Source organism: Clarias gariepinus, chromosome 8 (genome assembly GCF_024256425.1).
Source record: "Clarias gariepinus isolate MV-2021 ecotype Netherlands chromosome 8, CGAR_prim_01v2, whole genome shotgun sequence".
NCBI classification, from domain to species: Eukaryota; Metazoa; Chordata; class Actinopteri; order Siluriformes; family Clariidae; genus Clarias; species Clarias gariepinus.
Window position 1 is genome coordinate 23,962,889 of NC_071107.1, and position 14,613 is coordinate 23,977,501.

General features: G+C 37.0%; 1 protein-coding gene across 2 annotated transcripts in view; it reads right to left on the bottom strand.

The window, feature by feature from the left end:
- prkceb (protein kinase C, epsilon b) overlaps positions 1-14,613 on the bottom strand; it is a 94,705-nt gene that overhangs the window by 5,233 nt on the left and 74,859 nt on the right. For both annotated transcript variants that reach the window (XM_053501907.1, XM_053501906.1), the window contains exons 11-13: positions 13,394-13,548; positions 1,699-1,837; positions 642-830 (exon numbers count right to left, since the gene is read on the bottom strand). In XM_053501907.1, the coding sequence (XP_053357882.1) occupies positions 642-830; positions 1,699-1,837; positions 13,394-13,548 (483 nt within the window). The remainder of the gene's footprint in view (positions 1-641; positions 831-1,698; positions 1,838-13,393; positions 13,549-14,613) is intronic.

The following is a 14,613-nucleotide window of genomic DNA, read 5'->3' on the forward strand; positions in this document are numbered from 1 at the left end:
CACTGCCAGCAGCACTACTGTACATTGGACCATCTTCCACAGAAAATCAGCTCTCAGAGATTACACAAGCAAAACTCATCGAGAAAACACAATCTGCTGTTTTCCCACAAGTGTCACATCACCCTACTCTCTGCCTCACTCGCATACACTTTTTCCTTCTCTTTGTCCTTCACTTTCCTTCGAGCTCTTTAAGTAAACAATAATACAATCCCTACCTAACAAGTCATGACTTAGTGGGAAAAAAAAAGTCTAAAAGACTATGAGAAAGTTAGTGGGGGAAAAAAAAACATGTGCGCATATATAGAATGCATGCTTGTATAGGAAAATAATGCTTGTATAGGTGTGGTATAATGTGACCTGATACTATGTAAGTGGTTGGCCATGTTGATTATTTTCCCATAACAGCACATCTAATTCTTATACCACACCATGCTTTTAAACCAGTTATAGTTACAATTAAAGTTCTGGAACATGTACGCCCCATGTAAGAACTTAGAATACAAATCAGCTATAAACAGTTTTTCCCCTCATAAGCCTTTTTTCATGTGTTCTTCAACATGAATGATGGAGCACCGAGTGAGAGGTAGAAGCAGGAGTAAAGGTTTTGAGCTTTAATAACAAGAGCATTCACAGCAGCTCACCGCCTTGAGGATGCTAACTGCCTCTTTGCTTAGCCACACTGGATAGAGCACGTCATCGTGGAGAATGGACTCGAACAGGTCGTCTTCGTTATCAGCCTCAAATGGTGGCTGGCCTGCCATCATCTCATACATGAGCACACCCAGGGCCCACCAGTCTACTGATGGGCCATACTCCAGCTCCTGCAGGATCTGTATGTGTGTGTGTGTGTGTGTGTGTGTGTGTGTGTGTGTCAGATAGAGAGAGACAGGAAGAGGCAGAAGGTGAAATCAAACCTGAACAGTTCATTCATTCATATGCATCAGTGAAAGGAAGTTCTAAATACCACTGTAATTGATTTGGTTACGTCACTTTACTTGAAACATAAGAAAACATAAACATTGGACAACATTTCATTAACGTGTCATGCAAGATGTCACATGCTGTCGCCTGATTTCAACTTGTAACACTTGTGACATTGTCATGTTACGGGTACGAGTAATCGTCATTCTATATGTTTTAAAAATTATGACATGTACTGTATATCATGACAGGTGGCATAAAACATGTCAAACATTATTACATTCACTTTGATCTCACATGAAACGTCACTAACACTCATCATTTCTCGAAAAAATGTTCTGTGATCCTATAAGCTTGTCATTTCTATGACTAAAACTACATGATTGTACCTACTGTATATCGTTTCCTAGATTACATAAATGCTTACTATTGCACTAGAGTACTGATGGTTTTAGTATATTGTTTGTAAATAAACAAACAAAATAAAAAACAAATCTGCATCAATTTGCTGTTATTGGGATGTTTTTTATTACAGCCTTTTTTCAGTTGAGAATTTTAAAAAAGTAAAAAAAAAAAAGTTAATGCAGTTATATCTTTACTTTGTGTTATGGCTAAGAATTTGCATGACCACATCAAACTTGCAACGCGGGGTTACCATGTTTCCTTCTTGACAGATACATCATAACATAATGTTAACCATGACCTAAAAACCTTAAAAGGGGTCACAGGTTCAACCTTTAAAAGTCAAGACATGCAGATATTTCCGGAATGTTCTACCTCAGGTGCGATGTAGTCAGGTGTACCGCAGAATGTGGTGGTGGTGATACCATCCAGAATGCCCTCCTTGCACATGCCAAAGTCTGCAAGCTTGCAGTGGCCCTCAGCATCTAACAGGATGTTGTCCAGTTTGAGGTCTCTGAATACATAAAAAAAGCAAGAAGCCACAGTGAAATATTACACAGAGGTTCAGAGCTCTTGCAAATATCTGTGAGAACATTTCAGGCAAACAGTTCCTGTGCTTTATCCCTCTCTATATCTGGCCCTAGTGCATGCCTCAATGTACACAGCAGCATGCATCCATGATCGGTTACTTGGAGGTACCATCTAACAGTTCTTAAGTGTATATTTAAAAATGTGGTCCTCCAGGACAGAAAAACAACAACAACAACAACAACAAACCCCAGAGATTTAGCTTCTCACTGTGAAAGCCATAAGTACCAAGAAACAGTCTTAATTTAAAGGTTTGCGCAGGCCAAAATTGTTCATCTTGATATACTATACCTTTACATTACTTTAATATTCTCCATCTTGATGACATTAGATTGTTTCTAGCATTAGCGTTCTAGTATGGTTAATAACTTCAAAATTAATATTATTTGTCATGTTGTAATCCATGTACATAACCTGGACAGTTTTGTGTGTGTGCGTGTCTGCGTGTGTGCGTGCGTGTGTTCTAGTGAGTGAACTCTGTGACCGAGGCAGGACTGGGGGTAAAAGGAGGAGTGGGTGGAGATCGAGGCAGAGGTGATAAGGTGCGTCTGATGAAAGAAAAAAAGAGGAGGGATGAAACTAGTTGGGTTCATGTTTGATGGTTCAATGCAAGAAGAATGTCAACAATAGAGAATGGCATTCAGTCTAAGGTGTATCGCAAACAAATTCTGTGCATGTGTGTGTATGTGTGCTTGTATGCACATATATGCATATAAATCCACACACTTATACATACTGTATAGACAGACAGACAGATGTATATATATATATATATATATATATATATATATATATATATATATATATATATATATATATATATATTTCGGGATGAAAATCATCAGCCACATCCCAATTCAGTAAGTGTCATGATTTTATAGATATCCTTTTATTTTTTCCTAATTTTGTTACAATTTTTAAAACCTTTAAAAAAAAGTATAATAATAAATTAAATGTAGCCCATTCCTCATAACATTAGTTTGCTCACGCAAAACCCAAAGCAATACTTACACAATACAAACTAACTTTTAATAAAATAGTTAATTTAAAATTTAACTTAAAATGAAATTAAGCAAAACACTACACTTTTAGTGAGCACAAATTACTGTCATCCACCAGAATTTTTATTTCTAAACAACCTTAGCGAATAACCCACTCCTACAACACAGGATGTAAATGTAATAATAGTTTAGAGTGCACTTCCTGTAGGGTTATGAATAAAGGGAAACATTTTACTGCTTTAAATGCCTCCAAAGTCTCAAAACTTAACTTGACTGAGCATATAGCTTAAGTGGCTGTGAGCACGTGGGCACATGGGGCTTCTATATAATAATCTTCGAATAATTAGCGCTCATTGTAATTTTAGACTAAAAAATGTGTTTCTCTTGCACTGCTCGGAACCTTCTGTATAGAATCGTGTATACAGTATGTGAGGCTGATTGGCAGATCAACAGTGACAGCTAATCAAACTGAAAATTAGCCAGTTCTGGTCAGTGGGCGATCGACCGGTTTATATATATTGTAAATGTAAATACAGTTATATAGTTTTTTTTTAAATGTTAGAGTCAATGTTGACGATTACAGATTACAGAACATTTATTTTCATACAGTAGTTTTCATAATACAGTGAATAAACAAAAGAGAAATCTGAATCAAATCAATATTTGGTGTGACCACCCTTGTACACAGTTTTTGAAGGAACTCAGCTAGTAGGTTGTTTCAAATATCTTAAAGAGGTAACCACAGATCTTCTGGGGATGTAGGCTTTCTCACATCCTTCTGTCATGTGATCCCGGACACACTTGATGATGTTGAGATCAGGGCTCTGTGGGGGCCATGCCATCACTTCTTTATCCTGAAGATAGTTCTTAATGACTTTGGCTGTGTGTTTGGGGTCATTGTACTGCTGCAGAATAAATTTGGGGCCAATCAAACGTCTCCCTGATGGTATTGCATGATGGACAAATATCAGCCTGTATTTCTCAGCATTGAGAACACCATTAATCCTGACCAAATCTCCACCTCCATTTACAGAAATGCAGCCCCAAATGTTCAAGGAACTTTCACCATGCTTCACTGTTGCCTGCAGACACAGAATACTCATTATTTTACCGCTCACCAGCCCTTCGATAAACAAACTGCCTTCTGCTGAATATTTTACTATTTTGACTCATCAGTCCAGACCACCTGCTGCCATTTTTCTGAACCCCAGTTTCTATGTTTTCGTGCATACTTGTTCCCACATCGCAGGTATGTTTTCTTGGCTGCAACTCCATGATTCCATGAAGACCACTTCTGGCAGTATTGTATATGGGTGTACCTGGTTCCCACTGGTTTCTGCGAGTTCTGAGCTGGTGGCACTGCTGAACATTTTCCGATTTCGAAAGGTACTAAGCTTAATGTGTCTTTCCTCTGCTGCACTAAGTAAGTTTCCTTGGCCGACCACTGCGTCTACGATCCTCAACGTTGCCCGTTTCTTTGTGCTTCTTCAAAAGAACTTGAACAGCACAACTTGAAACCCCAGTCTGCTTTGAAATCTTTGTCTGGGATAGACCTTGTTGTTGAAGTATAACTACCTTGTGTCTTGTTGCTGTGCTCAATCTTGCCATGACATGAATCTGTCTTTCACAACCTCACCTTGGTAGCAGAGTTTGGCTGTTCCTCACCCAGTTTAAAGCCTCCGCTGTTCCTGTTACAGTTCATTACTGGGTTTCAACCTACGTGTGACAGTGATGATCATTAGCACCTGTTTGGTATAAACAGTTGATCATACACCTGAGTATAATCCTACAAAATCCCTAACTTTGTGCAAGTGTACCCATAAGAATTAATGCTGGTTTGAAGGCAAAAGGTAGTAACATCAAATATTGATTTGATTTAGATTTTTCTTTTGTTCGCTCATTTTGCATTTTGACAAAAATCAACAATCAATATCTATATTTCTGAAAACATTCTTTGTTTACAACATATTTTAAACCTACCTAAAACTTTTGCATAGCACTGTGTATATCTATATGCACACACAATACTAAAAAAAAGTGATAGACTGGCACACAAAAAAGTCAAGATAGATGGGCATGCATGTAGTAGAAAACATGGCATGCTGCTTCATGCTACATTACACCCAGTCAGGTTTTAGTGCTGTGCTACAACCTGTACCCTGAAACTCTCCACCTTTTTTTTATTTTCAATTAAACCTGCTTTGTCTTTCTTATCAATCCACTTCAGTCCCTCCTGGACATGCCACTTAACAATACTCTCATTACATGGAAATGGCTTATATTAATCAATTCCAGTAGAAGTGCTATTAGAAAGACACCACAAAGAAAGCTTCTTCTCCAGGCACTGAATGTGGGTCAGTTACGAAAGGTCTCTTGTTTTTTTTTTTTTTTTTGTTTTGTTGTTGTTTTGTTTAATTAGATCACTTAATCAACTATTTGAAATTTACAGACTTCAGACTCAATAACATTAATGATTAACCTGTTACACTCTGTTATTCTGTGTGGTAAAAGAGCGGGAAAAAATCCATAAATTACAATAAAAAAAAACAAAAAAAAACTCAGGACTAAAAAGAGATAAATAACAAAACAGGCCCGTGTGTGAGAGAGAGCGAGAGAGAGCGAGATCATTTCCTGTGTTTTATATTAATCTTTAGGGCTGTTTTTTTCCATGACATAGACAGTAACCTTTAACCCAAATCTAGTCTTCTCTCCAAGACAGCACTGACCTCACTTTCTTTCTGCCTCATTTAGACACATGCTGAAATGTTATGATAGTCGTCAAAGGGGGATCCGAGATTGCATTTATAACATAAGTTCACAAGAGTGTCTTATTACAGCTACATGTAGGTTCAGTAAATTCACTCCCAGTCTCTCTTACTCAAGATTGGAAAAACATCAAGCAGTATTTTTTTTTTTTTAAATCTGTAGCTCAATGTAGCTCAGATTCCTATTAATGGCTAGCTTCCTATTTTAAACCTAAAGTTATCTTTTCTTTTTTTTTTCACTAATTCATCTCAGAAACATGTTTGTTGTGTTACAAGTGGTTATTCGAGCTCCCTTGGTTTTCCTGTCAGTGGAAAACAACTAGTCTGGTTGTTTTCCACTGACCTCCTGTCATCAACAACTGATTCCCCTGAGCAGGACTACAGTATCTCTTACTGGATATCTCTGGATAGTTCCTCTTACTGGAACTATCTCTTACTGGATTGTTTTCCCCCATTATTCTGTGTAAAGATTGTTGCATGTTATAATCACTTAACAGTTTCTGACATATTTATACTCGCCCACAGTGCACCAACAACCATGCCACAATGGGAGGCAAGGACGTGGGACAGGAGCACTTTTCTTCACTGTTTGATGTACATGATGCAACCTGCTTCTACAGTCATGGTGCTCACAGCAAGCAACAAAAATAAGCTGTGACTTGTTCTGGATTTTTTCGCAATACACAAGTGGTGGCATACTGTACAGTATGTAAAGCTTGTGTGGGAATTCAGTAGGGCTGTCAATATTAATACGTTAATAAATCTGATTATTCTAGAAATTTTATTTTAACAAATTTTTTTTACATAAATTAATCATAAGATTAAGGTTGATCCTAATGGCTACCCATAATCGCAGCAATGTTACCCGGTTGTGTGAGCAAGTTATATATCGATTACTGTGTAAAAAGCTTCTATTTGGAAGTTTGGATAAAACCCCACCGTCTGTGGGATGCCACACCCCATATTACCCAGCCGCTGGATGCAGTGCCTGTCCCATTCGAGAGATATTAATTTAACATTTGTTATATGTTTATGTTTGAAAAACAATATTATAAAACTGCATAATCTGTTTCCTCTAAGCAATGGCCTGCATTTCTTTATGCCGACATTGCACGTTTATAATAAAAGTAAATCTGAGTATTTTAAAATTGTGAATAATCATGATTAATCACAGACAATAACTGTAATTAAATAGATTTTTAATAGATTGACAGCACTACAATTCTGTGCCCTCATTGAAATATATGTATGAAGCGAGCATCTGTTATTGCTTTCCATCCATACATATGTCCTTCTGTCAGACATACGTATGGATGCTGACCGTCAGTCTGAGAATGTAAACAGGTTTCGCTTTGTTGGGGCTTGATTGTTCCTCCTGGCTACTCTTAAAAATCTACTGTTATAAAATGGGCTTAGATGCAAACACAAGGTCCAGTTTATTAAGCAAGGACAAACAATCTAAACAGTCAAAGTAATAGCCCAGAAAACAAGCATAGGGTCAGAGAATCTGAAAATGAGCTGAAAAAGACAGAGAAAGAAACTATAACTAGACAAAATCAAACTCCAGACAAGAACAGTGAAATACAGGAATCAGTAACTAAGATCAGTGACACAGCGCTGGGGTGAAACTTCACAAAGATTTAAAAAGTCCTGGTTATGTAAGAGAGCGTACGTAATTGTGAACAGGTGTCTGGAGATTTTGAATAGTGATTTACTGCTTGTTACACGTCATGTGATGCGGTTTGTAGTTCTCTGACTGGCATCATAAGGTCACACTATAATCATATGGTCATACTAGTGCTAGTAAAGGTTAAAGCTAAAAATAAGCTGATCAGCTTTAATGTAATCAGTGATATTATTATTTCAGGTTGAAGCCCACACACGTCTGCCTGTCTTTCTGTATAGCAGAACTTTTTGCCTAACTTATTAACACAAAGGAATAAAATTGTGTATGGTTAAGTATCATATGCCTTGTTGTACTTTTTTTGTTGTCAGCCGAATACACTCCCTGTTTAAAGTAGATTATTACATATGGCACATGACTGTTCATAACATCACTTTTACTCAACATTTTGATTCGAGTGGCTAACACTCTCCGTTCGGGGATTTTGCATGCACTCACATTGGACTGCTGCGAAAATATTTGCTCTAACGATTCGTGTTTTATCTTATTGTGGCGTTTTGGAACTTATGAGCCTAATTGTTTTTAAACTTCCTGCAGAAAGAAGAAATATACAATAATCTGTCCATACATTTTTAAAGATTCAGTTTTCAAAAGTTACATACCTTTTTTATGGAGTAAGCACTGCCGCACATTTTTTTTGTGTTTCATGACGATTTGGGTGCTTTGTAGGGGCATTCAGCCGTTTCTGTGTCTTACGCATGTTGTTGGTCTTTCGGCTGCTCCCGGCAAGGGGTCACCACAGCGGAATATCTGGTCCGCACAACAACTTGGCACAGGTTTTACGCTGGATGCCCTTCCTGACGCAAACCTCCCATTTTATCTGGGCTTGGGACCGGCACTGCATCCAGTGGCTGGGGGGTTTGGGCACTGGCTGGGAATCGAACCCGAGCCTTCCGCATGGCAGGCGAAACACCTACCACTGAGCCACCAGTACCCACTCTTGGTGGCTATACGCATCACTCACATGTTAAGTGATGCATATAGCCACCCCCACTTTGTTTAGCTCAATCGAGCGCAGGGTAAGGCAGGGTTAAAGGCCTTGCTTAAGGGCCCAACAGCGGCAACCTGGCAGAGCTCGGGCTCAAACCGTGGACCTTCCGATTAATAACTCAAAGCCTTAAAACACTGAGCCACCACTGGGCAAAAGCGCGGTATTCTTCCCAAATAGCGACAGCTAATGTGAGGTAATCTGGCACAAAACTGCTCATAGCTTTTCATAAATATTTAACATTTTGATTTAATTTATAACACAGATTTAACTTCAGGCAAATACCGAAAGACAGGCAAAGTTTCATTAAATTCTGCTTAGCCAGGTTTGCGTGATGCTGTAACAAAATCAGCTGGACAGACATACAGATATACAGATTAAGTTCTTGTTTTAAATACAGCTTTAAACATACAAATAGATATTCTAACAACAGCAATACAAGTGCTTGCAACTGTGTCACAACATTGCAAACTAAATGATGAGTTTTTGCAATAACATTAAGAGGATGATTCACTCGATAGAGTAAGATTGAGGATCAAAAGAAAAGGTGTGCCCATGGCCCTTCCTGCCCTTTCTCTTTCTTGTTCTTTCTCTTGCTTGAAATACTCTAAATACACTGGCACCCAGGCCACTGGCAATCTCTCGACCTGCGCGCTCAGACATGTATTTTTAAAACAGTAGAAACTGCAAGCAAAATTCACTGTCTTCGTCTTTCCCAAGTCTGTAGGGAGAAATCGAACTCTCTATTCCTTAAATAGAGCGTTGAGGAGTAATTTTTTCCCCCTGTAGCAACTCTGAGATTAAGAAAGTTGACGTTGATTAGAAGCCATCTAATTGCCTAATTTCCCAGCATGCAATGCCCTAAAGTTGGTCTTTTGGAGGTCATGTAGGGCACTCCGATTCCCACAGAAAGGGAATAAATTCTGATATAACCATGTAACAACAAACAGCCGTGTATGTGTGTGTGTGTGTGTGTGTGTGTGTGTGTGTGTGTGTGTGTGTGTGTGTTCGTGTTTTATTCTTGTAAAGCACAATAAGCCATTCATACTGGTTGTATCACATCCTGTCCAGTTTCCATTTGGTGGTCAAACAAACATTTCATCAACGACCCTTGGTAAACAAAAGGTCATGAGGTGTGTCCCTCTGGCCGCATGGATGTTGTCCAAATGGCACAGTCTTGAATAAAACTTAAATCATACAGTATGTCTGGGAAAATTTCTATAAACATGCAAGATGGCATGTTTATGTGCTGAAACAAAAATATAACACAACTTTTTGAACCAAAATCCAAACTATAATTTGTTTACCCATCTGAAAGCAGTGTGAGGATTTGAGCCACTCTGCTTATGAACATTACCTCCACACACAATAAAGATCAATACAAATTAATTTGTGATTTTGTAATGTAATTGTATTGTTTTGGGAAAATGTAGTATTCATAATTAAATAATTATTTTAAAAAATATAATCTCACTCCTGCTTCAGAATGGTACTCGGCTAAACACACACAGTTTATTGACAAAACTGAAAAGGAAATAATTGACACCTGCAATATTATATTCATATTATTATATTCAATATTATATCAGTTGGATGTTCCTAATGTTGGTTAATATCAACTGTTTGAGTTTGTCAATATGTTATAATTTTCATATAACAAAACTAACAAATATAAGCATTAATTGATCTGACTTTTCAATTTTCTGTTTTCAGGTTCTATTTTTTCTAGTTAAATTTTTATTAAAATTTTCTATCATATTTCTTCTATTGATATTTATTACTTATAAGTTTTAATTCTCTTTTTAAGGTCACTGGCGGTCGTGTAAGCATTTCACTACATTTCGTACTGTGTATGACTGTGTATGTGACAAATAAAATTTGAATTTGATTTTAAGTGATATAATCTGCATGGATTTTTGTATTTTATATACAGATCATGCTTTTTTAAAAATTTCAATAATTATTTATTTACATTTACAGCATTTAGTATTTAACTCTAAATCACTAGGTCAATGACCTGAGTACCATTAAGCTAAAAACCTGTATTTCCAGGCCAGACACACTTTTATTGAAAATTTCCTAAAACCCAGTTGTTATATATAACATACCCACTCATTCTCTATACCACTTATCCTGTACAGGGTCGTGGGAAGCCTGGAGCCTATCCCAGAAGATTTGAGACATGAGGCAGGGCATATACCCTGGACAAGGTGCCAATCTATTGCAGGGCACACACACACACACGTACACTCACACGACGTTAGCAAATTGGAAATGGCAATTAATCTAATCTTCATATACATATATAATGAATGCTTCTATATAAATGGAAGAAAATGATGAATTGCTCTGTGGAGGGACTGGATATTAAGAGACATGTATGATTTCCACTGGGCCTCAGAAATGTCATAGAACAACCTTTTAAAAATAGCATTATAATTCCCAGTGTAATGTGATTGTTGCGCATTATCACCTGGGTCTGCTGCAGAACTTTCTTACCCTCCATTGTCATGTCAAACCCTTTTCATTTCGGCTTACTTAGTTCACCTCTAATTCACCTCTTCTCTAATTTGTCTTTAGATGGCAGTCTTTTCAGGTGCAGTTACACTGCTAAAGAATATTGTTATTGGCATAGAACTAAGTTAAATAACTCGAAGGAAATCCGGTTAATAGGAATTATATGTTGCCAGTATTCTGTGTACTTCACCTTTTATGGAGCGTTGTGGGGCTCACTATGTAAATGAGCTGTGTCGGGAACAAGCTTTGCACTTTATGGGTGAATGACATTCATCAACATACACGCGTTAGTACGAAGAAAAATGTAGAGTTTCCCAAACCTTTGTAAACCACGCAGATTTTTTTGTTTTGTCTGGCTTATGCAAAGATTTACACTAAACTTTGCTTAAAGATTGAAAAACGTGGCTCAATGATCTAAAAATCACCATATTATGTGTATATTAATAAACCTAAATAAGTATGTACTGTATTAATCAGAACAGTAAGAAGAAGGCAAAGGTTAAATGTATTTTAGGAAAGTTCAGGTTTTATAGTGAATGGAAGGTCTGCTTAAATAATACCACAATACTAAAGTTAGACGGAAGTTTACATTTTGGACTGTAGTGGACTGGTGTCCAGTCCAGAGTGTATTCTTATCTCAGGCCAAGTGTTCCTGGATCAATGAATTAAGGGCAAATAATGTTCAAGTGGAAGAAAGTGACGTTTAAAGATGTCATAAGACACACAGGATAGTTTTTAGACATAAAGTACCATATGAACACAGCTAAGCGAGGCTCTAATTAAGTACAATTTTGGATCAAAGTGAAAATATGAGTCTTATTTTAATTGCAGATTTTGAACATCAGAACCCCCTGTGGCTCCACTTTAACCTTCTCAGAGCGAGCAGATTTGTTTTAACAAAGAGAAAGAAGAAGAAAATAAAATGCACCTTTTACTACCAAGTCATTATTGTTAGGTCTTACCATAGAATTTTCCCATATTAATCTTCTACCATGAACAATATTTTAATACTTCTCTTTATTACTGTATCATCAATGAAATATCGAACATTATGTCTCTCCCTGTTTTTAAACATATAATACACTACACAAAATTTATGCTAGTTACAACAGTAACCTTATTTAAAAACAAACTTTGCAAAAATTAGTGTACGCAATGCCACAATATTCATGTTTATTTGAAGCATGCGAGTGTGTGTTCCTGTAGGCTGAAAGAAATCTGCGATCCTCAGCAACAGACTTTCCATATAGCATTGACTGCTGACATGTAGGCAGGTCATTTCAGCCAACCATCGCTCATAATGACAACTTTAATGCATGCTTGAAATAGTATTGCACAACGATCCTAAATCAGCATCGCTGTCTTCTTTGAAAGTAAATAAGGCGGCAATGAGAAAGGTCTTTTTTTATAGCAGCCAGGCAGAAACAGTTACAAAACCTGTGGCTTAAGTAATTGATGTAATTATGTAAAATTTTGAAATTATGCTTGTGTAACTGAAAATAGCAGCAATTACAAATATTAAAACATTCTAACACAAGTGCCATGGTTTCATAAAGACCCTGATATTTTTCCTTGTCTGAAATTTTGCTTTCAGGAAAGCTGGGTAAGGGAGGCGTTGCCTTGAATTCAATACAACATTCTGTACGAAATGACATTCTTCCTGTTCAGGCCCTAAAAGGAGGTTAAGAACAGGCAGAGAATAGCTGGGTGGGAGAGCTCAGAGGTTACTCGGGTCATTCTGAGACATGCTGAGGACATGACCTGTGCCTTAAAGACATGTTCCCTGAAGAGCTTGAACTTGCATGTAGGTGACTGTTTGAAGCCATCTGGTGCACTTGATAATATTAAAATCCTAACTAACGTAATTAACGCATTGGACATTTATTCTACACTTTATTGGACTGTGCTCAATTGTTAAACACGTATTCCTGTGTGCAAAAGCCTGTTTTTTTTTAGAGAGAGCATAAACATTTAAAAAGCCTCAAAACCTTCATATTATGAATACGTATACTGTAATAGGTCACACAAAGATGATCATGGTATAGAGACACGTACAATATATAATTCAGCTTCAATAAGCAGGAAGAAATTGCAAAAATTAACCAAAGGAATTCCATCCTCAGGTCCCTAAGCACAGTCTGTTTGTTTGCTTAATGTCACACAAACCGGTGGATAAACAAACTGTCCTAGAAGGAATAAATCATCCCACCGACAGGGCTCCTCCAAGTAAACAATGTGAGGTAAACAAGACCAACAAACACTGCTATCACCAGGCTGACTGGCTACTAAATACAAACTTCAACCCCTGTTTTTTTTTTTTTACGTAACATGAACTTCACTGGACCTCAGCTAGGTAAGCTTACATAATAGTCTCTGTAATTTTTATTTTAAAAAGCTCCAACTGAGGTTTGACTCCAGTGCACATTAGTTCTCAACATAATAATGAATAGAACATGTTATGTAAAAAAAAAAAAAATAATAATAATAAAAATAAATTGGTGTACATGCTGCTATTTGGATCCATTACCTGTAAATGACTCCATTCCGATGGAGAAACATAAGAGCAGAGGTGACCTCAGCAGCGTAAAAACGTGAGCGGGCTTCATCAAATTTGCGTGAGCGCTGGATTTGGAACATCAGGTCGCCTCCGTTCACGTACTCCATCACGAAGAACAGCCGATCCTGAGTAGAGACAGGAGAAGGCACTATTAATTCATGACAAAGAGAGTATGTAAGATAATTGTTTTAAAAAGTGTGCAACTCATTTTAAGAAGATCAAGCAGTATAAAGTAGTTGCAGTAGTACTTTTAACGCAGTGTATAAATATTTGAAATACATTGGTATGTAGGAGAAAATGTATGGATACATTGGTATGTAGGAGCATGATCTGCCCAAACACTGAATGCAGCATGTATTCAAGGTTCACAGTTGAATAAAATACATTTTTTATCCTCCTTGTTAATCTTTCAAATTGAGCAAATAATATAATTACTCCTTGTCGCTGGAGGCCTGAACTGCGCCTAAATTTAACATTCATGTTACATTAGTATGCTTAAGTGTTAGTCACTATTCCACTGAAATGGTATATTTAGCAGATTTACATCACTGTTTATACTCATCTAGACCTCAAACATATGGTCTTGAGACTTAATTCGCTTATATGACAGAGCTATTCCAAACATCTTTGCTTCGGTAACTGTAACCATAAACAATGAGAGGTGATAATTAAAATATTGTTAAACCAAAATAATGGTGTTAAACCACTAAGTATTTGTCTTACTTAGTCACAGTCATAAACATACTGTATGAGCAGAAGCAGATGTAAGACTCAGACCGATCATTAACATCAACATACTGTATACTGTACACAAGTTATTAACAGTGACATGTAATGAATTATAAATTTGACCCTATAGGCAGATGATAGTTTCCAAGCGGCTGCTTACTACAGACTTCAATAAGGGCAAAGAAACATTTGTTAATGTCCTTTAATATAATATGGATCAATGGTGGTGAAGAAATCTTATCTTAAGATCGGTTTGGCATTTAATAATTTACTGAGTTAGTCTCCTGCTGTGCAATCAAGATGAAACATCTCAACAAATGTGAACTTTGGCACAGAAGTTCAGCTATCTGCAACAGATCCAACTTTTATTCCTGTTTCTACTTAAAAAAAAGGTTATTTGTGACATTTCTTATGATGTACTGTATAAATGGCATAAATGGATAGCAAATGGATAAATAAAA